The 25,057-nt window shown below is 40.4% G+C and overlaps 1 protein-coding gene and 1 non-coding gene across 2 annotated transcripts; one reads left to right on the forward strand and one right to left on the reverse strand.

Annotated features, from left to right (window-relative positions):
• The first annotated feature begins 10,043 nt into the window (after nt 1-10,043).
• On the forward strand, nt 10,044-10,137 carry trnai-uau (transfer RNA isoleucine (anticodon UAU)). Its single transcript has 2 exons — nt 10,044-10,081; nt 10,102-10,137. It is a non-coding gene; the product is annotated as a tRNA-Ile (tRNA).
• Nucleotides 10,138-11,040: 903 nt separating this feature from the next.
• On the reverse strand, nt 11,041-17,582 carry LOC135533491 (uncharacterized). Its single transcript, XM_064960791.1, has 4 exons — nt 16,812-17,582; nt 16,345-16,442; nt 16,078-16,209; nt 11,041-11,115 (listed from the first exon to the last, which is right to left on the reverse strand). The coding sequence occupies exons 1-4, from the start codon at nt 17,356-17,358 to the stop codon at nt 11,041-11,043; spliced, it is 852 nt and encodes a 283-aa protein (XP_064816863.1). The 5' UTR covers nt 17,359-17,582.
• Between the last annotated feature and the right edge of the window lie 7,475 nt (nt 17,583-25,057).

Genomic DNA, 25,057 nt, shown 5'->3' on the forward strand with positions numbered 1-25,057 from the left:
TTCTGCCTCTGGGGCTGAGCTACAGGCAGTTAGATGAGGGTATGTCTTCTGCCTCTGGGGCTGAGCTACAGGCAGTTAGATGAGGGTATGTCTTCTGCCCCTGGGGCTGAGCTACAGGCAGTTAGATGAGGGTATGTCTTCTGCCTCTGGGGCTGAGCTACAGGCAGTTAGATGAGGGTATGTCTTCTGCCTCTGGGGCTGAGCTACAGGCAGTTAGATGAGGGTATGTCTTCTGCCTCTGGGGCTGAGCTACAGGCAGTTAGATGAGGGTATGTCTTCTGCCTCTGGGGCTGAGCTACAGGCAGTTAGATGAGGGTATGTCTTCTGCCTCTGGGGCTGAGCTACAGGCAGTTAGATGAGGGTATGTCTTCTGCCTCTGGGGCTGAGCTACAGGCAGTTAGATGAGGGTATGTCTTCTGCCTCTGGGGCTGAGCTACAGGCAGTTAGATGAGGGTATGTCTTCTGCCTCTGGGGCTGAGCTACAGGCAGTTAGATGAGGGTATGTCTTCAGGTGGAAATTGAGAACAAAGGGATGCAGCCATAACAGGTTAATGAGTAACATGTTAAACAATTAAGACCTAATTCAGGACTTAACTCCAGTCTTGACCGTATAATGTCAGTTGCATGCTACGTCATCAAGCTACCGAGGTGGCTGACTAGCTGTTGTTGTTGAAGAAGACCTAATTAAGACCTAATTCAGGACTTAACTCCAGTCTTGACCGTATAATATCAGTTGCATGCTACGTCATCAAGCTACCGATGTGGCTAACTTGCTGTTGTTGAAGAAGAAGCGTCCTGTCTACAAGATTACACGTCACGCTATAATATATATTTTACTCAACTGCGTTTTACTCCAGTCAGCAAGGGTTTGTGGAGTATGTAAACCAACACAGTGGTGGAATTACAGCTTTGTTATTGGTTGAACTGTAGATTGGTTGAAACGATGTAAATGTAAACCAACACTGTAGCCTCAAAACGTGGTTAAAACTAGAATGTTGATATCGTGGATGGAATTTTAGAGTAGTTACATTTCTCCTGCCACATCCATCATCATCTCATTACCTAAACAGTGGTGGCATGTGTAATTACATCACATCATTGTTACGTCATAAACGTTTATGAAGTGTCGGAATGGCGCTTTATTGTTTGAGCTGCAGATTGGTTGGTTGATTTGATTGTGGCTTTTTTTTTTTTTTTGGCAGAGTGACATCTTTGTTATTGAACTTCTACAGGAAAAACTGTCCCAAAGTCTGGACAGTTGCTGCTCTGATTTGTCATCCCGGGGGTCCCAGAGATAAAATGTAGCGTACTTTTGTTTGATAAAATCGGTTTTTATATCCAGTGTTTTGCATTAATTCCAGACTCTTTCAACTTGCAACAAAACAATTTATGAAATCTAAATCGGCAAAACGTTGTTTAACCCGGTCAAGTTTGGTTCCTGTGCAATCCCCCAGACACTCTAGAAGACAACCAAACTTGTTTCATCATTCTACATTACATATTGGCTACGCAACACGTCAATTATACCACGAAGGTCAACCACCATTACTCACCAATGAGACGAGCGGTGTTCACTTGATTGACAGCGCGGTTATTAGTTCTGAATATTTTTTTTATTTTTTTTGCGGTTGTCATAGGCAACTGTTGTTTTTGTTTTGATTATTACTTGAAACAGTCGCTAAGGTAATATCTTGTATATTTGGTTGTGATATTTGCAAAATACTTTTCTTGATGCTGATTAACACCAGTAAGTACTTTCTGAAAACACAAACTCAGTTGTTGAACTGATGTGTGTTTGTTAAAAGGGAAATCTGCAGTTATTTTTAAAATATTTTTTTATTAGCATGAATGCTAACACTCATTGATAGGCTGGTTGCAAAGCCAAAGAGCATTTTTACTGGTTGAAGTATTTTTTTAAAGGTATAAATCAAATTTTATTTGTCACATACACATGGTTAGCAGATGTTAATACGAGTGTAGCGAAATGCTTGTGCTCCTAGTTCCGACAAAGCGGTTGATTTGTGACAATGACACAAACATTATATTTTGCAGGACATTATAACGAGCCTTACGATTATAATCCCAAAGTTAAATGCTCTCATAAGCAACCTGGAAATGGAGGCTAATTTTGCAGCCGACGATCTTGAGCTGATAATGTGTAGTAACATTCAGAATACATTGTGAAAAACTCAAATCTTCGCTCACCATTTTTGCTATAGATATATTACATAACTAGTGGTTACCAGATATACTACATCCATAACTAGTGGTTTCCTCATTACCAGATATACTTCATCCATAACTAGTGGTTTCCTCATTACCAGATATACTACATCCATAACTAGTGGTTTCCTCATTACCAGATATACTACATCCATAACTAGTGGTTTCCTCATTACCAGATATACTTCATCCATAACTAGTGGTTTCCTAATTAGCAGATATACTTCATCCATAACTAGTGGTTTCCTCATTACCAGATATACTACATCCATAACTAGTGGTTTCCTCATTACCAGATATACTACATCCATAACTAGTGGTTTCCTCATTAGCAGATATACTACATCCATAACTAGTGGTTTCCTCATTAGCAGATATACTACATCCATAACTAGTGGTTTCCTCATTACCAGATATACTACATCCATAACTAGTGGTTTCCTCATTACCAGATATACTACATCCATAACTAGTGGTTTCCTCATTAGCAGATATACTACATCCATAACTAGTGGTTTCCTCATTAGCAGATATACTACATCCATAACTAGTGGTTTCCTCATTAGCATGTGCAGCCAATGTGATTTATAGGATATTTTCATCAGGATATTTTCAACCTGTGTTCAACTTTTTTTTGTGAATTTTACCCCAATTTCGTTGTATCCAATTGTTAGTATCTACTATCTTGTCTCATCGCTACAACTCGCTACAACGGGCTCGGGAGAGACGATGGTTGAAAGTCATGCGTCCTCCGATACACAACCCAACCAATCCGCACTGCTTCTTAACACAGCGCACATCCAACCCGGAAGCCAGCCGCACCAATGTGTCGGGGGAAACACCGTGCACCTGGCAACCTTGGTTAGCGTGCACTGCGCCCGGCCCCCCACAGGAGTCGTTGGTACGCGATGAGACAAGGATATCCCTACCGGCCCAACCCTCCCTCACCCGGACGACGCTAGGCCAATTGTGCATCGCTCCATGGACCTCCCGGTCACGGCCAGCTGTGACAAATATGGCTATTTTTGATCACTTGACTGTCTTAAGACAATAGTCAATTAAGTTTGTAAAAGCATTTAAATATTCATTACAGACATCAATTGTTGTACCACATCCTGGGCATCACCTTTTAGCTGAAAATAGAATTCACCCATGATGTCATAATGATAGTTTAACCAGGTTTCTAGGCTATATAGTATATTCTAGAATTCATCCATGATGTCATAATGATAGTTTAACCAGGTTTCTAGGTTATATAGTATATTCTAGAATTCATCCATGATGTCATAATGATAGTTTAACCAGGTTTCTAGGCTATATAGTATATTCTAGAATTCATCCATGATGTCATAATGATAGTTTAACCAGGTTTCTAGGTAAATGGGTATTTCTATAGTGGATTTCTGCTGTTGTGGGCCTTTAACCATCTGTCTGACTTTGTTGTTCACACAGGAGAAGGATGTGACTATTGTGGATCCTCTGGGGAGCCTCAACAACAGCATGATGCTGAAGAGACAGAGAAGAGTCTCTCCACATCAGAACACCTCAAACACCAGCGGAGACCCACAGGAAAGAAACCTCACCGCTGCTCTGACTGTGGGAAGAGATTCCCCTCTTCAGCTGACCTTAAAAGACATCTGAGAATCCACACGGGAGAGAAACCTAATAGCTGTGATCAATGTGGGAAGAGTTTTAGTGTTACAAGCAGCCTGAAAGCACACCAGAGAACACACACAGGAGAGAAGCCTTATAGCTGTGATCACTGTGGGAAGAGTTTTGTTTTTGTTACATCTAGCAGTCTGACTATGCACCAGCGGACACACACAGGAGAGAAATCTCATAGCTGTAGTCAATGTGACATGAGATACTCTGATAAAAGATCTCTGATTAAACACCAGAAAATACATGGAGTTGTTTCATGGTATCAATGAAATAATGTTACAATATAGAATGTTTTAACATGTAGTAGGAGTATTTTAATGATGTCACAATGTAGAATGTTTTAACATTGTAGTAGGAGTATTTTAATGATGTCACAATGTATAATGTTTTAACATTGTAGTAGGAGTATTTTAATGATGTCACAATGTATAATGTTTTAACATTGTAGTAGGAGTATTTTAACGATGTTCTGTTGATTTAAGTGTCATGTGGATATGAGCCTCATCAGGGGAAAAATCCAGGCCTTGTATTGAAAGAGTATTATTTAACCAAAAAAGTGTTGCGTTACACTTACCTCGTTGGCAACCCACTTGAATTAAAATGCATCACTTCAAAATGTAGCTAGCTGTTTTCTACAAATTGTCCTCTAACCAGTGATGTACACATTATTCCCAGATTCCGTGTGGTGTTTGAGCTGTTAGTTTAATATTGGAGACATATAATTGAAACGCATCCCTCCAAAATGTAGCTGACTGTCTTCTGCAGGTTGTCTGCAGGTTGTCCTCTAACCAGTGATGCAAAAGATATCACCCATTTTCAGGTGTTTTGTTTAGTTGTTAGTTTCAACAGCACGTACAACCTGATTTTCCCCCCTAATCGATATCATTGATTTACATTTACATTTACATTTAAGTCATTTAGCAGACGCTCTTATCCAGAGCGACTTGTGAATTCACCTTCTGACATCCAGTGGAACAGCCACTTTACAATAGTGCATCTAAATCATTTAAGGGGGGGTGAGAAGGATTACTTATCCTATCCTAGGTATTCCTTGAAGAGGTGGGGTTTCAGGTGTCTCCGGAAGGTGGTGATTGACTCCGCTGTCCTGGCGTCGTGAGGGAGTTTGTTCCACCATTGGGGGGCCAGAGCAGCGAACAGTTTTGACTGGGCTGAGCGGGAACTGTACTTCCTCAGTGGTAGGGAGGCGGATTTATTACTACTTGTCAAAACAACAGCGTTTCTGGTGCTTGTGCAGTTTATAAGGTGCTTGTTTAAAAAAGATACAAGTAATATGATTATTGTGGCAGATGTTTGTGCACATTTTATGTTTAGGTTTTCAATATATCCCAAACTGTTTCTGCATATTGGTGATTGATATGGACACGTTAACACTGTTTTGACATTGGGGCTATCCCATCTAGCAACATGACTTTGACAACAAGACTATCCCATCTAGCAACATGACTTTGAAAACAAGACTATCCCATCTAGCAACATGACTTTGAAAACAAGACTATCCCATCTAGCAACATGACTTTGAAAACTAGACTATCCCATCTAGCAACATGACTTTGAAAACAAGACTATCCCATCTAGCAACATGACTTTGAAAACAAGACTATCCCATCTAGCAACATGACTTTGACAACAAGACTATCCCATCTAGCAACATGACTTTGAAAACAAGACTATCCCATCTAGCAACATGACTTTGAAAACAAGACTATCCCATCTAGCAACATGACTTTGAAAACAAGCCTATCCCATCTAGCAACATGACTTTGAAAACAAGACTATGCCGACGTCCAATCTACCTCTGGTTTTGGGATAGTATAATAAATTGGTCTATAATACATTTTATAAACAAATCTACATCACTCCAGTATTTCTTTACTACATCCAAGTGCTAATTGTCTTTTTTCCTACTACTGAAGAAGCATGACTCAAATCACCTCATATTTCAAACATTCAGCCCGACAAAATATACATGTTTTATTATTCCTCACCATGAAGTGAATTATTGCGAAGCGAAGGAGTGTACATTCTGTTTTGATATTTCAGCATATTCACAATTCATGTAAAAATGTTGTGATCATAAATATTTTTGCTACCAACTGATAAAAAATGTTGGTACAATTATGTTGTTTACAAACGATGTTGTAAAACAAGCCTATATTTTTTCCATTGGATATTACATCCTGTTCTTACTATTTTAATCAACGTCACTTCCTTAGAATGCTCATTAGTCTTTCAGTTTTTATTTATTCTTTAGTTTTTTTTATCCTCTTAATGTTTGTTGTGGTGTAAATATTTCCGTTTTTATTTTCATAGAGTTTATTAGTTTTCCCTGTGAAGCGCACTGCGTTGCATCCGTGTCTGAAATGTGCTTCATAAATAATGCTCGGTTTGATTTGAACATATCGTACAACAAATTAACCCAATGACCGACCAATCAACAGACTCAAAACCAGTGAACCCAATGACCGACCAATCAACAGACTCAAAAACCAATGAATAAACATGTCCAAAGGCAACAAAAAATATCTTGGTCCATGAATAGTAGCTTAGTATGAATAACAGTATAAGTGCAGTCACTGGTAAAATAGTGCATGATATGTAAGTTTACTATCTCTTTTCAACCAATCCAGTACATTTTTTTGTTGAAAATGTAAACATCAACAATATGTCAAAGGATTCAACTCCCGAAAACTGAAACAAACAAATGGAACAAACAGATCAATTCCACTTTTCCAGCCTGCTGAAGGCGTGGTGGAGTGGTAAACACCACCCTCGGCTCTACCAGGGGCTTGAGATGGTCTCCCACAGCTCTGCTTATGTCATGTTCTGTGGCCTTGCTGTTCTATTTCTTGACTGCCCCTGACACACAGGAACACATTTAGTCATATTATACTGAACAAAATATAAAAGACCCAGAAATGTTCCATATGTAGAAAGAGCTTATTTCTCTCAAAAATTTGGCCTCGAATTTGTTTACATCCCTGTTAGTGAGCATTTCTCATTTACCAAGGTAATCAATCCACCTGACAGTTGTGGCATTTCAAGAATCTGATTAAACAGCATTATCATTACATAGGTGTACCTTGTGCTGGGGACAGTATAAGGCCACTCTGAAATGTGCAGTTTTGCCACACAACACAATGCCATAGATGTCTCATATTTTGAGGGAGCGTACAATTGGCATGGGATATCCACCAGAGCTGTTGTCAGAAAATTGAATGTTAATTTCTCTACCATAAGCCACCTCCAACGTAGTTTTAGAGAATTTGGCAGTACGTCCAAGGGTGTCGCTTGGGGTTGTGGTACGGGCAGGCATAAGCTACGAAGACAATTGCATTTTATTGATGGCAATTTGAACACCGTGACAAGAACCTGAGTTCTATTGTTGTGACATACAGTGGGGCAAAAAGGTATTTAGTCAGCCACCAATTGTGCAAGTTCTCCCACTTAAAAAGATGAGAGAGGCCTGTAATTTTCATCATAGGTACACTTCAACTATGACAGACAAAATGAGGGAAATAAATCCAGAAAAACACATTGTAGGATTTTTAATGAATTTATTTGCAAATTATGGTGGAAAATAAGTATTTGGTCAATAACAAAAGTTTATCTCAATACTTTGTTATATGCCCTTTGTTGGCAATGACAGAGGTCAAAGTTTTCTCTAAGTCTTCACAAGGTTTTCACACACTGTTGCTGGTATTTTGGCCCATTCCTCCATGCAGATCTCCTCTAGAGCAGTGATGTTTTGCGGCTGTTGCTGGGCAACATGGACTTTCAACTCCCTCCAAAGATTTTCTATGGGGTTGAGATCTGGAGACTGGCTAGGCCACTCCAGGACCTTGAAATGCTTCTTACGAAGCCACTCCTTCGTTGCCCGGGCGGTGTGTTTGGGACTAACCCCTGCCTCTGATTGACCATATCAGGCCAAACACAGAAACAGACAAACTAGACATACAATATAGAATGCCCACTCAGATCACACCCTGACCAAACAAAACCTAAAAACATACAAAGCAAACTATGGTCAGGACGTGACACAAGCCTATTGGGAATTCTTGATCGATCATTGATCCAAAAAAGACACACACCGGTTCTGGGTTAATTCCATAGCTGTTTGCATGGCTTGGTAGTGTATTACCCGGGTATGAGACATGATAATTAATACAATTGAAGTAAAGTATAAAATAAACAGTATTATCCTAAATTGAGAGATGAATTAAAAATCACATCAACGTCATAATCTTTCAGAATGTACCTGTTTTCCGTATAGAATGACATGTATCATGCAGATTATATTACAACTCTTTGTGTTTTGTCTTTGTGGTTGTTTCTTTAGTAAATAGGAAACTCAACAGTGTGCTAGTCTGAGAAACATTATTGAGCTGGTTGGTTTATTGTTGTTGAAAGCTTGAAATGTACACACATTGAGAAGTGATATTGCAGCAACAGTTTTAAAGGGGGTAATTGTATCAAATATATACCCTTGCATGTTTGAATTAGAGCTCCTTTAAAGTGTTTTCATCACAGCCTGGTAAACACATTCTTGTGAGTTGTCTACGTTGACGTTTTAGGTTATGTCTTGCATGTAACATAATAATCCTAAAGATTATGATAATAATGGTATATTATGTTTTATTATAATACATATCTGCAAACCAAATGTATTTCTGAAAAACCCTGAAAGCATCTTCAATAGTTGTAGATGCTCCAACAGTCATAGATGACCCTCAGGGTCATATAACAACCAGGGTTGCTGTAGAGTAAGGGCATAAGTTCAACACTCAGGAGTCAATGTCCTATCTTTTGTCTTTTTCATAGCCTGAGAGAGAGAATATATTCCACACTTAAATAATAGGTCATCATTCACGCACACACAGCCCTGTCTTCATAGTTGTTTATATAGTTTATTATCATAGTTTTGTCATAGCTTCGAATGATCGTTTCTAATCACAGATTGAATATAAATATAGGTGGCCTAACTTTCTAATCAATAAGCGGGTCAAGTCGACCCTAAGAGCTATTGTTTACAAGCAGTATGAATAAAAAACATTGTTTCATTGTATAAATAGTCTTCATTTTTTTTAAACATACATGTAAATGCCTAGAATTAATACCTATCATTCTTAAATAATATATATCTATATACACACACCACCTTGAATATTCAGCTCCCCTTCAAAAAAGTTCCATGAGGAAGGAAGGATTCCCCGAGTATGGTTTTTATCTGTCCTGGGACTGCTGCCTGGTGTTTGGAGTTAGGGAAGGCCATGAGGAAGGAAGGATTCCCCGATTATGGTTTTTATCTGTCCTGGGACTGCTGCCTGGTGTTTGGAGTTAGGGTAAGGCCATGAGGAAGGAAGGATTCCCCGATTATGGTTTTTATCTGTCCTGGGACTGCTGCCTGGTGTTTGGAGTTAGGGGAAGGCCATGAGGAAGGAAGGATTCCCGATTATGGTTTTTATCTGTCCTGGGACTGCTGCCTGGTGTTTGGAGTTAGGGTAAGGCCATGAGGAAGGAAGGATTCCCCGATTATGGTTTTTATCTGTCCTGGGACTGCTGTCTAGTGTTTGGAGTTAGGGTAAGGCCATGAGGAAGGAAGGATTCCCTTCAGAAATATCCATTAGGAGGTATTCACAGACTATCTTTGTTATCTGTCCTGGCCACTATATATTCGGGGCTGTTGGCCTGTGCTAAAGCTGTGCTAACATAATGTTAAAGTATATGCTCCACTAGACTCGCTCCGCGTTCGTGTCCCTAACTAGAGAATGTACGGAATGAGTTTACAGGGACGTGGTGGCATTTTTTCGACAGATATCATGTATCCAACACCCTGTATATTTGGTTTAGAGAACAAAGGAAGTGAATTCAAACAACAGGAGGGGATGTCGAGACATTTTGCCTACAACCGGGGTGGGGGCATCGGGCGCTGATTAGAGATATCAATGTTTAACCCCGGGGTGGGGGGCAGATATCTGGACATGCTGTATGCATGATAGTGCAAACCTTGGTTTCAAACGATCTTCTACAGAGATAAAGTGCTCTGAGTGCGTATGCCTGGGCAATGTTATAATTCAACATTTTTACCCCCCCCCCCCCCCCCCACACACACACACAAAATATGATACTCAGTTTATCAGGCTCCTGTGGCGCAATCGGTTAGCGCGTGGTACTTATACAGCAGTATGCAGCGAAGCAATGCCGAGGTTGTGAGTTCGAACCTCACCAGGAGCATGTACTTTTCTTGAACCCTCTGCCTGTCTATTTAATGTCCAGAAAAGGAGCATTTTTCCATCCATTTAGGAGGACATTTCACAAGTATGTCATTGAGATAACAGGTCAGAGTGCAGACACAGCTAAATTACTTTTATTTAATTCCAAAATGTTTAGTACAAACTTTTTTAAGACATGTTAGAATGAATTACCAAATGTGACTAATATTTAAACATGCATCACGAGTGTTTTATGTAAAAACATTGGAGGCCTACAGTTGTACATCATTACAAACTTTGCTTGTTACAGAATACTACTGTTGTACATTGAATATCCCCTAGCAGAGGAAACTCAACAGTGTGTTAGGCAGTGTGTTAGGCTGTGTGTTAGGCAGTGTGTTAGGCAGTGTGATAGGCTGTGTGTTAGGCTGTGTGTTAGGCAGTGTGTTAGGCAGTGTGTTAGGCTGTGTGTTAGGCAGTGTGTTAGGCTGTGTGTTAGGCTGTGTGTTAGGCAGTGTGTTAGGCAGTGTGTTAGGCTGTGTGTTAGGCAGTGTGTTAGGCTGTGTGTTAGGCAGTGTGTTAGGCTGTGTGTTTAGCCAGTGTGTTAGGCAGTGTGTTAGGCTGTGTGTTAGGCTGTGTGTTAGGCTGTGTGTTAGGCTGTGTGTTAGGCTGTGTGTTAGGCTGTGTGTTAGGCTGAGAAACATTATTTAGATGGCTGTTTTATTGTTGTTGAAAACTTGAAATGGACACAATGCCAAGGGACCTGGTTTCTAACACACACACACACAAAAAGGATAACTTTTGAGATGTTTTACAATTTTTATTTTTAATAAAAATAACTTGAGGACAATGGCTCCTTTGAGGAGCCTCCACTGCACCCAAAGGACATCCAGCCAACTTGACACAATTGTGGGAAGCATTGGAGTCAATATGGGCCAGCATCCCTGTGGAAAGCTTTCGACACCTTGTAGAGTCCATGTCCCGACGAACTGAGAATGTTCTGAGGGACAAAGGGGAGGGTCCAACTCCATATTAGGAAGGTGTTCCAAATGTTTGGTATAATCGGTGTATACCGAACTGAACAACCGAACTGACATCATATTCATTAAGTACCACCGCATATGTTCAATTGATCGGATTACCAGAATATAGGGAGCGATTGGCAATGACTGCAGGAATATCCACTGGAGCTGTTACCAGAGAATTGAAAGTTAAATTCTCTTCCAGAAGCCTCCTCCAATGTTGTTTTAGAGAATTTGGCAGTACATCCAACTGCCTCACAACCACAGACCATCCTAGGATATATGGTATATTCTAGAATTCATCCATGATGTCATAATGACATATAACGACGCCCAGGACCTCCACATCGTCTGAGACCACCAGAGTTGTATTTCTCTTTGTAATGAAGCCCATTTGTGGGGGAAAACTAATTCTGATTGGCTGGGCCACGCAATGGGTGGGCGTATTCCCTCCAGGGCCCACCAATGGCTGCGCCCCTGCCCAGTCATGTAAAGTCCATAGATTAGGGCCTAATTTATTTATTTACTTACAATGACTGACTAATATGAACTGTAAATCCTTGAAATTGTTGTTTATATTTTGGTTCAGTATACACACACACACACACACACACACACACACACACACAGAGACACACACAGAGACACACAGATGAATATTTTCTTGTAAGATTTTTTGTCCGTTGCGTTATAGTGCTACTTAGTGTCAGTTGATGGCAATTCTCCCAGATCCGGGATGGGTAGATCCAAGAGGTTCAACCGTTCCACAGGTGCGTGTTCATTCATTGTTTATGGTTCATTGAACAAGCATGGAAAACGGTTTTTAAACCCTTTACAATGAAGATCTGTGACGTTATTTTGATTTTTTTAACGAATAATCTTTGAAAGACAGGGTCCTGAAAAAGATCTGTAAATTTTTTTTGCTGAGTTTATTTTGTAGATGTTTTATGTTGAAAAGTGTTTTTTATTCTCAGACATAAACAAACTCCTCCAGGTGAAAGACAAAGGCCATAGCTGTAATAAAATAACAAATTAACTGGCAAAGCAGCAGAGCGAGGCCCGCATCCAGCAACGTCACGAGTCACGTTTTGCAGCTGTTTCAGTACAGCACCACAGGGAGAGAGAGGGAGAGCAGCTGTTTCAGTACAGGACTAGAGAGAGAGAGAGGGAGAGCAGCTGTTTCAGTACAGCACTACAGGGAGAGAGGGGGAGAGCAGCTGTTTCAGTACAGCAATACAGGGAGAGAGAGGGGGGGAGCAGCTGTTTCAGTACAGCACTACATGGAGAGAGAGGGAGAGCAGCTGTTTCAGTACAGCACTACAGGGAGAGAGAGGGAGAGCAGCTGTTTCAGTACAGCACTACAGGGAGAGCAGCTGTTTCAGTACAGCACTACAGGGAGAGCAGCTGTTTTAGTACAGCACTACAGGGAGAAAGAGGGAGAGCAGCTGTTTCAGTACAGTACAGGGAGAGAGAGGGAGAGCAGCTGTTTCAGTACAGCACTACAGGGAGAGAGAGGGAGAGCAGCTGTTTCAGTACAGCACTACAGGGAGAGAGAGGGAGAGCAGCTGTTTCAGTACAGGACTAGAGAGAGAGAGAGGGAGAGCAGCTGTTTCAGTACAGCACTACAGGGAGAGAGAGGGGGAGCAGCTGTTTCAGTACAGCACTACAGGGAGAGAGAGGGGGAGAGGGAAAACTCCACTGGACTAGTTTCAATGTATGGAATCACTTAGGAGTTCCTGGATGTTGGGTAAACTTCCCCTTTAAAGCATCAGACTCCATAGTAATTAAGACTCTATAATGTTTCATCATTAGATGCTACAGTCCTCCCTTAAGACTCCATAATGTTTCATCATTAGATGCTACAGTCCTCCCTTAAGACTCCATAATGTTTCATCATTAGATGCTACAGTCCTCCTTTAAGACTCTATAATGTTTCATCATTAGATGCTACAGTCCTCCCTTAAGACTCCATAATGTTTCATCATTAGGTTTCATCATCATGTTTAGAATGTGTCTGGAAGCGCTACTCTATCTCTATCTATTCTATCTATTCTACTCTCATCCTTTCGGTTTTAATAATATTTAAAAAATAATAATGTTATAATAGGTAATAACTAACTTTAATAACTAGGGTTAATACCTGTCTGGAGCACCAACAAAATATTTATTTAGCCCCCTCTAACAATACCGCTACAGAATTAGCATAGCAGGCCATGTAACTTAACCTGTAGTGACACCCAGCCCGTGAACGGGACCGTTATCATTATCTGACACTAATTAGCATAACGCAACGGACATAAATCTTCCTAGAAAATCTTCCTATTCATGAAAATCACAAGTGAAATATATTGGAACACAGCTTCGCCTTTTGTCAAAAACATGGCAAACGTTGTTTAGAATCAATCCTCAAGGTGTTTTTCTAATATCTATTTGATAATATATCTGTCGGGACAATTCCTTTTTCTCTAGGACCGATTACAGTAATGGCTACCTCTGCACTTTACGCAAGAATCTCTCTCGGAGCCACCATGTGACCACTTACACAATGTGCCCCCCCATACAGCTATTCTTCAACAGAAATGCGTAAAACTACATCACAATGCTGTAGACACCTTGGGGAATACGTAGAAAGCATAAGCTCGTTGATGGTACATTCAAAGCCATATAGAGAGTCATTGGAACGCAGCGCTTTCAAAACCTGGGGCACATACGGGTTGGATTTTTCTCAGGCTTTCACCTGCAACATCAGTTCTGTTATACTCACAGACAATATCTTTACAGTTTTGGAAATGTTAGAGTGTTGTCTATCCAAATATGTCAATTATATGCATATTCTATCATCTTTTCCCGACAAAATATCCCGTTTAAAACGGGGATGTTTTTTTTTCAAAAATGAAAATACTGCCCCCTAACACCAAGAGGTATTAAGGTAATCAGAAATATTTAGGACTAACTTATTCCTTGACACCCATTCGGAAACTAACTGCAGCTCTATGTTAAGTGTTGCAGTCATTTCAGTCGCTGTAGTAGCTGACGCGTACGGTGTTAAGTCATCCGCATACATAGACTCACTGACTTTACTCAAATGTCATTGGCATGTTGTTGGTAAAGATTGAAAAAAGTAGGTGCCAAACAGCTGCCCTTGGGAATTCCTGATTCTACCTTGATTTTGTTGTACAGGCTTCCATTAAAGAACACTGTGTTCTGTTAGACAGGTAGCTCTGGAGTGGCAGGTAGCCTAGTGGTTAGAGCGTTAGGCCAGTAAACGAAAGATTGCTGGATCGAATCCCAGAGTTGACAAGGTAAAAAACTCTGTTGTTCTGCCTCTGAACAAGGCAGTCCTAGGCCGTCATTGAAAAAAATAATTTGTTCTTAACTGACTTGCCTAGTTGAATAAAGGTTACATTTTACATTTTAAAAACTCTTTATCCACAATATAGCAGGGGGTGTAAAGCCATACGTTTTTTCAGCAGCAGGCTATGATCGATAATGCCAAAAGCTGCACTGAAGTCGAACAAAACAGCCCCAACAATATTTTTATCATCAATTTCTGTCAGCCAATCAGTCATTTGCAAGTGCTGTGCTTGTTGAATGAACTTCCCTATAAGCTAAAAGTCTATATTTGTTTACTGTAAAATAGCATTGTATCTGGTCAAATATTTTTTTTCTCAAAATTGTAAGGGTTGGTAACAGGCTGATTGGTTGGCTATTTAAGCCAGTTGAGGTCAGGACAGATTCTCATCAGAGAGAAAGGTCTGGTATCCTGTTACTCTCTTCCTGTGGAACCATAAGATGTAAGGATTGGAGAGAAGGAGGAGTGTCTTAAGTGAGACATATATCTGGATGGAACAAATGTTGGGTTGTCTGAATTACAGATGTACAGAACCTTTGGGAATAATTAAACTTGGTTAAAGCTTCTCTAGTGTCTGTGAGTTATTTACTGTGAAAAAAATAACCTAACAACATCTCAAAAACATAGGAATCACCACAAACAATTGTATGATCTCTTATATAGAACATTAGGCCCAGCCTTTTGGAACTTTGGTTTTCCTAGATATGACTATATTATGATCACAACATCTGATGAATTTGGATAATGCTTTCAAACAAATTTCTGCAGCAATAGTAAAGATATGATCAAAATATGTTGATGATTCAATTTCTGTACTGTTTGTAAATACCCTGGTACGTTGATTGATTTATAAACTGAACCAGGTTGCAGGTGTAACAGTATAACTTTAGACCGTCCCCTCGCAAATACTCGGGCGCGAACCAGGGACCCTCTGCACACATCAACAGTCACCCACGAAGCATCGTTACCCATCACTCCACAAAAGCAGCGGCCCTTGCAGAGCAAGGGGAACCACTACTTCAAGGTGTCAGAGCAAGTGACGTCACCGATTGAAACGCTATTTAGCGCGCACCACCGCTAACTAGCTAGCCGTTTCACATCCGTTACACAGGCACTGGTTACAGTTCGAAGCTTTCTCTTGAGTAGGCAGTCTGATCACAGCTTTCCTCCAGTATTAGTTAATTAATTAACAGTGTCTTGAGTTTAGTTTGCCTGTTCTACAGTCTTGTAAAGATAGGGGGGTTGACTGGGACAGGCAATGTAACATCCATCATGTTTTATGGAAACGTTTTTGTAAAACAAGCACCTCTTATATCAGGTCATCTTGAAACTTTCTCTCCAAAGCTAACTTTCATCAAGGTTTTATATGGTCTATTGGTTTCTCTCTTTTCATTGGCAGAATCCTTTTTCAGTGTTATGATATTCAAAACATCCATATACACTACTCTATCTTCCTGTCAACTAACAGAACTCTGCTGGTTGTCCTGGTAACAGATACCAGTGGACAGATCTATTTATTTGTTCAAACTGAACTACAGCACTTACTTTGAGTCAAATCTGATCCTTTCATCTCTTCTCCTCCTCTCACAGTTCTACTCAACCCTGTTGTTTTCCTGCAGTCCACCAGCAGCACAGACAACCTCTTTATACCCAGCAGTAAGGTGCTACCGGGAGAGGCACGACACGGGGACTCCGGGAGGGAGGAAGGGCTAGCGTTGTCCTGGTAACCATAAAAAGGAGACACAGACACATACCATTATGGATGCTGATGTCACTGTTGTCATAAACTGCTTTACAGAAACACAGCCCAGACCACGATAGAGCAAGCTGTATGCTAGACCAGACCAAGCTGTACCATCTGGTGTTCTGATCTGGAGAGACTCTTCTCTGCCTCGTCAGCATCAGGATGTTGTTGAGGCTCCCCAGAGGATCCACAATAGTCATGTCTCTCTCCTGTGTTAACGAAAACATCAAACAGATGGTGAACTTATTACCATCATCAATTATTACTGTCTATTACAGTCATAGGGTCTTATCAGAGGCATTAATATCTCTAAATTAATTGGATGCCTTTTGTGTCCCTTTGATATTTTAAGTATAAATTATGCTCCATTATTACATTTTGAAAGCCTGTTATATATAATTAAATCTCATTTAACAGTCCCAAAAATATATGTAGCAATGGCAGATTGACCCTTTAACAATTTATATAGTACTGAACATCGCATTGAAGTGAAGAACTTAAGTAGAATGCCCCTTAAAAACCACACATTAGTTCAACAACTGCATAGTTTGTGGCCCTGTTTTTAAGACAGTACTCACTGGTGTTAATCTGATATTCTGTCTCCTCCTCTTTCACTCCCAAAACCTCTTCCTCCTTCACCTTTACTGAGATAGAACCTTTTAGAGAGGAAGAGGATGCTTTCTCTTCTTTCCCTATAACAGCCTCTTCTTCCTCCTCTTCCATTCTGAAAGGTTCTTTCTCTCCTTTCACTGTAATATTCTCCACTTCGTCTTTCACGACAATGTCCAGTGCCAGAGCATCTTTCTCTCCTTTCACTGTAATATTCTCCACTTCGTCTTTCACGACAATGTCCAGCGCCAGAGCATCTTTCTCTCCTTTCACTGTAATATTCTCCTCTTCGTCTTTCACGACAATGTTCAGCGCCAGAGCATCTTTCTCTCCTTTCACTGTAATATTCTCCTCTTCGTCTTTCACGACAATGTCCAGAGCCAGAGCATCTTTCTCTCCTTTCACTGTAATATCCTCCTCTTCGTCTTTCACGACAATGTTCAGCGCCAGAGCTTCTTTCTCTGTACAGCAGACATCCTCTTCTTCAGCAGGGGATGAGTAGTTTAATGAGCTCATGGTCAGGGATGTTAGCTAGTTAGTTAGCATTAGCGAATAGCCTAGTGCTAGGCTGAGTATCAATCTTTAAAAAATTTGCAAATTGAATAAGCACATTAGGTTCATGTTAACGTCAACTGAAATGTGTTTTCACACTGCGATTAGCTAATACACATTAACATGGCCAAAAACGTAAATCTTTCAGTTTTATGTTGTCTCGCAAGCTGTTGAGGTGGTAGAAAGAGTTGGCGCTTTGTTGTTCCTGAAGAAGCTCCCCGTCCAGTCCATTATACGTTACGCAAGTAGCATCACCTAAAACACACACATCGCCATCTGCTGGCTGGAGTGGGTAACGCAGTTTGGAAACAGTAGAAGTTACGACACTTTTTGTCTTGTAAAGAACGTCATAATTATTTAACAATAAGCTGATATATTTTCTCTTATGTCTTACAAATAATACTTTCCTGTACACAGATGTAGAAGCGTAATATGAATATGTAGATGCTGAATAAATACTTCCATGAATAGGTAGTGTGTTTATACACATTTACTCTGTTAATTTTTTATCTGATGTGACCAGGCAACAGTACAGAGTCAATGTGGAGGCTATATACAGGGGGTACTAGTACAGAGTCAATGTGGAGGCTATATACAGGGGGTACCAGTACAGGGTCAATGGGGAGGCTATATATAGGAGGTACCAGTACAGGGTCAATGTGGAGGCTATATATAGGAGGTACCAGTACAGAGTCTATGTGGAGGCAATATATAGGAGGTACCAGTACAGGGTCAATGTGGAGGCTATATACAGGAGGTACCAGTACAGGGTCAATGTGGAGGCTATATACAGGAGGCTATATATAGGAGGTACCAGTACAGGGTCAATGTGAAGGCTATAAACAGGAGGCTATATACAGGAGGTACCAGTACAGGGTCAATGTGGAGGCTATATATAGGGGTACCAGTACAGGGTCAATGTGAAGGCTATATACAGGAGGCTATATACAGGAGGTACCAGTACAGGGTCAATGTGGAGACTATATATAGGAGGTACCAGTACAGGGTCAATGTGAAGGCTAAATACGGGAGGCTATATACAGGAGGTACCAGTCATTGGGTCAATGTGGAGGCTATCTATAGGAGGTACCAGTACAGGGTCAATGTGGAGGCTATATAGAGGAGGTACCAGTACAGAGTCTATGTGGAGGCTATTATAAAATAAGGATCTGCTGGAGTCCAAGTCAAACCAAGATTCTTTATTTCTGAGCTCAGAGAGAATAACAGTTACACAGCGCAGTGTAGACAGTCTGAATTCCTGAAGCATTGAGTGATTAGCAAATATCTTTATAGTTTCCTGTTCCTGGGAGGGACTTTATTCATACAAGGACACAGGTGCAGCTGGTTTGCAACACAGGATGATCCTCCCAAGAACAGGAGCTTATAATAGGACAGTTTCACAAGGTTAGTCACATACTCAGTTATGTGGACACACAAACAATTAACATATTCCATTACAGAGTCTGAACATTTTCATTTCATTAATTAATCAGTGGGCCAACAATGCAAATGTCAACAATGGAACAAATGCATCACATCCAAATATCACTTGATTATCTGTAGTGCTGGAGGAATGACACACCCAGAAAAACACACAAAGAGTTTAAAAAGGACAGTTTAAAAGAAGAAACCTGATCTTCTTTATATTCAAACTGACAGACTCCATATTCACTTCATGTTTTCTAATAAAAACAAACTAATATATGTTTGAGTACACCCTGTACCATTTAATTTCATATGGTAAAGACAGGTAAACACATCATCAGTCAACAATATAAGACAACGGGAGCACTGTGTATGTTCTCTGATGAATTTTAAGTCAATGTGATGTGAAATATTAACATACACGCTAAGAGAAGTAATTTCTCTCTCCTGTGTGGATTCTCTAATGACGTTTAAATGACTTATGAGTAATATGTTTTCCCACAGTCTGAGCTTTTCTAAGCCTTCTCCTCTGTGTGCAGTCTAATGTGTTCTTTCAGGCTCCCTAAATGGGCAAAAGCATTGCACCCTGGGAGGAGTGGTAAGGCTTCTGCCCTGTGTGTATTCTCTCATGTTGTTTCAGCTCCCTGAATGGGTTAAACACTTTCCACGCTGGGAGCAGTGGTAAGGCTTCTCTACTGTGTGTATTCTCATGTATTTTCAGGTTTCCTCTCTGGTTAAAACCCTTTCCACACTGGGAGCAGTGGTATGGTTTCTCTCCTGTGTGTATTCTCTCATGTTGTTTCAGCACCCCGGAACAGCGGAAGCACTTTCCACACTGGGAGCAGTGGTATGGTTTCTCCCCTGTGTGTATTCTCTCGTGTCGTTTCAGCATCCCCGAACGGCGGAAACACTTTCCACATTGGGAGCATTGGTAAGGCTTCTCTCCTGTGTGTATTCTCTCATGTTGTTTCAGGTTCCATAACCGGTGACAACCCTTTCCACACTGGGAGCAGTGGTAAGGTTCCTCCCCTGTGTGTATTCTCTCATGAGCTTTCAGGTGTGCTTTCTGGTTGAAACACTTTCCACATTGGGAGCATTGGTAAGGCTTCTCCCCTGTGTGTATTCTCTCATGAGCTTTCAGGTGTTCATTCTGGTTGAAACTCTTTCCACAGTGGGAGCACTGGTGTCGTCTTGCTGGTTTGGATGTCCCTGGCTTTGGTTCCTCGGAGTCTGGTCTTTCTCCTGCCAAAAACAGTGTTATTTTTCAACAGAGACCCGAATGAAACCACATGATAAAACAACCTTGCTACGAGGGTAAATCCTAAATCAGATCTCTCAATAACCCGAGTCCAGTTTTAACAATCTTATTGTGATTTTAAAACAAATGTAGAGCTTCCTGGTAATTACTGATATGTTTACATTACTTATTTTATTCATCCTGTTTTACAAGTCAGAACACAAAAACCTGGACAGTTCTAGGACACTGAAGACACAGACGTCGCTGGATTCCAATTGAACAGGTGGTTCTAAATATATAACATTCATAGCTGTATGATACAGAATGTGACCTACACACTTCCTTAAACATAAAATAACTAAAGAAGTAATTTTGTGTGGAAGTCCAAAACTTGTTTTTACGTCGAAGATACAAAGCACATCAGTAACATCTCCCCGTTGTTGAAAGGGTTCGACACATTGCTGTTTAAATGGCCCAATTTCTTATTTAGACGTTCACAGATTTTCAACATTTTGATTATTGCTGATGTCATATTTTGGGTAAAGTAAAAATCAAGGTGAAATATTTGGGTAAATGTTCCTAAAACTGATAGTAACTACAATAAACAAAAATATAAACGCAACATGTAAAGTGTTGGATGTTTCATGAGCTGAAAAAAAAGATTGCAGAATTTTTTACATCCCTGTTCGTCAACATTTTTTCTTTGCCAAGATAATCCATCCACCTGACAGGTGTGGCATATCAAGAAGCTGATTGAACAGCTTGATTATTACACAGGTGCACCTCGTGCTGGGGATAATAAAAGGCTACTCGAAAATGTGCAGTTTGGTCACACAACAATGCCACAGATCTCTGAAGGGGTGGGCAATTGGCATGCTGACTGCAGGAATGTCCACTGGAGCTGATGTCAGCGAATTTAATGTACAGTACCAGTCAAAAGTTTGGACTCAACTACTCATTCAAGGGTTTTTCTTTATTTTTACTATTTTCTACATTGTAGAATAATAGAGAAAACATCAAAATTATTAAAAAACACATGGAATCATGTAGTAACCACAAGTGTTGAATCAAAATATAGATTTTATTCTTCAAAAGTTGCCACCCTTGCTTTCTCTCAACCAGCTTCACCTGGAATCCTTTTCCAACAGTCTTGTAGGAGTTCCCACATATGCTGAGAACTTGTAGGCTGCTTTTCCTTCACTCTGCGATCCAACTCATCCCAAACCATCTTGATTTGGTTGAGATCGGGGGATTGTGTAGGCCACGTCATCTGATGCAGCACTCCATCACTCTCCTTCTTGGTCAAATAGCTCTTACACAGCCTGGAGGTGTGTTGGGTCATTGTCCTGTTGAAAAACAAATGACAGTGGGACTAAGCCCAAACCAGATGGGATGGCATATCCCTGCAGAATGCTGTGGTAGTCATGCTGGTTAAGTGTGACTTGAATAAATAAATCACTGACATTGTCAATAGCTAAGCACCCGCACACCATCACATCTCCTCCTCCATGCTTCACGGTGGGAACCACACATGCGGAGATAATCTGTTCATCTACTCCGCGTCTCACAAAGACATGACGCTCGGATCCAAAAATCTCAAATTTGGACTCATCAGACCCAAGGACAGATATCCACCGGTCTAATGTCCATTGCTCGTGTTTCTTGGCCCAAGCAAGTCTTCTTCTTATTGGTGTGCTTTAGTAGTGGTTTCCTTGCAGCAATTTGACCATGAAGGCCTGATTCACGCAGTCTCCTCTGAACCGATGATGTTGAGATGTGTCTGTTGCTTGAACTTTTAAAGCATTTATTTGGGCTGCAATTTCTAAGGCTGGTAACTCTAATGAACTTATGCATCAGAAGTAACTCTGGGTCTTCCATTCTTGTGGTGGTACTTCAAGTAATGATGGACTGTTGCTTCTCTTTGCTTATTTGAGCTGTTCTTGACATAATATGGACTTCGTCTTTAACCCAATAGGGCTATCTTCTGTATACCCCCCTACCTTGTCACAACACAACTGATTGGCTCAAACACATTAAAACCTGTTATGGCATATTAACTCTTGAAACTAGGGGGCACTATTTTCATTTTTGGAAAAATAACGTTCCCAAAGTAAACAGGCTATTTCTTTAAGAATCCATAATGTTTCATCATTAGATGCTACAGTCCTCCTTTAAGACTCCATAATATTTCATCATTAGATGCTACAGTCCTCCTTTAAGACTCCATAATGTTTCATCATTAGATGCTACAGTCCTCCTTTAAGACCCCATGATGTTTCATCATTAGATGCTACAGTCCTCCTTTAAGACTCCATAATGTTTCATCATTAGATGCTACAGTCCTCCTTTAAGACTCCATAATGCTTCATCATTAGCTGTTACAGTCCTCCTTTAAGTCTCCATCATGTTTAGAATGTGTCTGGAAGCGCTCTACTCTATCTATTCTACTTTCATCCTTTCTGATTTTCTAATATTTAATAATAATAATAAATGCTATAATAGGTAATAACTAACTTTAATAACTAGGGTTAATACCTGCCTGGCTTAACCAACAAAATCTTCATATTTACCCCCTCAAACAATACCGCTACAGAATTAGCATAGTAGGCAATGTAACTTAAGGTAATCAGAAATATTTAGGACTAACTTATTCCTTGCCACCCATTCTGAAACTAACTGCAGCTCTATGTTAAGTGTTGCGGTCATTTCAGTCGCTGTAGAAGCTGACTTGTACAGTGTTGAGTCATCCGCATACATAGACTCACTGGCTTTACTCAAATGTCACTGGCATGTTGTTAGTAAAGATTGAAAAAAGTAGGTGCCAAACAGCTGCCCTGTGGAATTCCTGATTCTATCTTGATTTTGTTGTACAGGCTTCCATTAAAGAACACTCTTTGTGTAGCTCTGGGGCGGCTGGTAGCCTTAGTGGTTAGAGCGGTAGGCCAGTAACCGAAAGACAGAAACCAGATGGGATGGCATATCCCTGCAGCTGGATCGAATCCCCGAGATGACAAGGTAAAACTCTGTCGTTCTGCACCTGAACAAGGCAGTCCTAGGCCGCCATTGAAAAAAATACTTTTTTCTTAACTGACTTGCCTAGTTAAATAAAGGGTACATTTTAAAAGAAACTCTTTATCCACAATATAGCAGGGGGTGTAAAGCCATACGTTTTTGTCAGCAACAGACTATGATCGATAATGTCAAATGACGCACCGAAGTCTAACAAAACAGCCCCAACAATATTTTTATCATCAATTTCTCTCAGCCAATCAGTCATTTGTAAGTGCTGTGCTTGTTGAATGAACTTCCCTATAAGCTGAAAGTCTATATTTGTTTACTGTAAAATAGCATTGTATCTGGCCAAACACCATTTTTTTTTACATTTTCATGTAAGGATTGGAAACAGGCTGATTGGTTGGCTATTTAAGCCAGTAAAGGGAGCTTTACTATTCTTGGGGAGTGGAATGACTTTAGCTTCCCTCCAAGCCTGAGGGAACACACTTTCTAGTGGGCTTAAATTGAAGATAATGCGAATAGAACTGCCAATATCGGCCGCTATTATCCTCAATCATTTTCCATCCACGTTGTCAGACACCATGACAACAAGTCATTGTTGATTTTTGCCCAAAATTTCATTGAAGGTGTTCCAAAGCTTTTTACAATCATTCTTCATGTCATTTATCCTTGTTTCATAGTGTAGTTCTTCTTTTTACTCAGTTTAGTCACATGATTTATCAATTTGCAATAGGTTTGCCAATCAGTTATTCAGCCAGACCTATATGCCATCTCTTTTGCCTCCCTCTTCATCATACCATTTTTAAATTCCTCATCAATCCACGTTGATTTAACAGTTTTTACAGTCATTTTCTTAATGGGTGCTTGCTTATTAGTAACTGGGATAAGCTATTTCATAAACGTGTCAAGGGCAGCGTCTGGTTGCTCGTCATTACACACCACGGACCAACAAATATTGTTTCCATTGTTGGAATCGGCTAAACTTTGAACATGGAGACATTAAAGAAGTGATAGGAAGTGAAAGAGACTGGGTGTTATGTCAGAAGTTAATGGTTCTCTGAAGAAAGACAGGTGGCTTTGGAATGTGTTGGGTGGACGAGAGGAGAGCAAAGTGTTAAACAGGGGAGACGAACATCTGTGGATTAGATGAAGGAGAGGTTGAGGTCAGGACAGATTCTCATCAGGGAGAAAGTTCTGGTATCCTGTTACTCTCTTCCTGTGGAACCATAAGATGTAAGGATTGGAGAGAAGGAGTGTCTTAAGTGAGACATATCTGGATGGAACAAATGTTGGGTTGTCTGAATTACAGATGTACAGAACCTTTGGGAATAATTAAACTTGGTTAAAGCTTCTCCAGTGTTCGTGAGTTATTTACTGTGAAAAAAAAGAACCTAATAACATCAACAACATAGGAATCACCACAAACAATTGTATGACCTCTTATTTAGAACATTAGGCCCAGCCTTTTGGAACTTTGGTTTTCCTAGATATGACAACTATATTATGATCACAAAATCCGATGAATTTGGATACTGCTTTCAAGCAAATTTCTGCAGCAATAGTAAAGATATGATCAAAATATGTTGATTCAATTTCTGTACTGTTTGTAACTACCCTGGTAGATTGATTGATAACCTGAACCAGGTTGCAGGCACTGGTTTCAGTTCGAAGCTTTCTCTTGAGTAGTTCAAACTGAACTACAGCACTTACTTTGATGAGTCAAATCTGATCCTTTCTTCTCTTCTCCTCCTCTCACAGTTCCACTGAGCCCCGTTGTTTTCCTGCAGTCCACCAGCAGCACAGACAACCTCTTCATACCCAGCAGTAAGGTGCTACCGGGAGAGGCACGACACGGGGACTCCGGGAGGGAGGAAGGGCTAGCGTTGTCCTAGTAACCACAAAGAGGGGACACATACACATATCATTATGGATGCTGATGTCACTGTTGTCATAAAGTGCCTTACAGAAACCCAGACCCAGATGTAT

The sequence above is a fragment of the Oncorhynchus masou genome, unplaced genomic scaffold, assembly GCF_036934945.1.
Source record: "Oncorhynchus masou masou isolate Uvic2021 unplaced genomic scaffold, UVic_Omas_1.1 unplaced_scaffold_2405, whole genome shotgun sequence".
NCBI classification, from domain to species: Eukaryota; Metazoa; Chordata; class Actinopteri; order Salmoniformes; family Salmonidae; genus Oncorhynchus; species Oncorhynchus masou.

Coding starts and splice junctions, on each gene's coding strand:
- LOC135533491 (XM_064960791.1), bottom strand. CDS start 17,358: ATGAGCTCATTAAACTACTCATCCCCTGCTGAAGAAGAGGATGTCTGC. Junction 16,210..16,344: donor CCAGATCAGAACACCAGATG/GTACAGCTTGGT, acceptor TATGGTTACCAG/GACAACGCTAGCCCTTCCTC. Junction 11,116..16,077: donor CAACAGGGTTGAGTAGAACT/GTGAGAGGAGGA, acceptor TTTGTCCCTCAG/AACATTCTCAGTTCGTCGGG.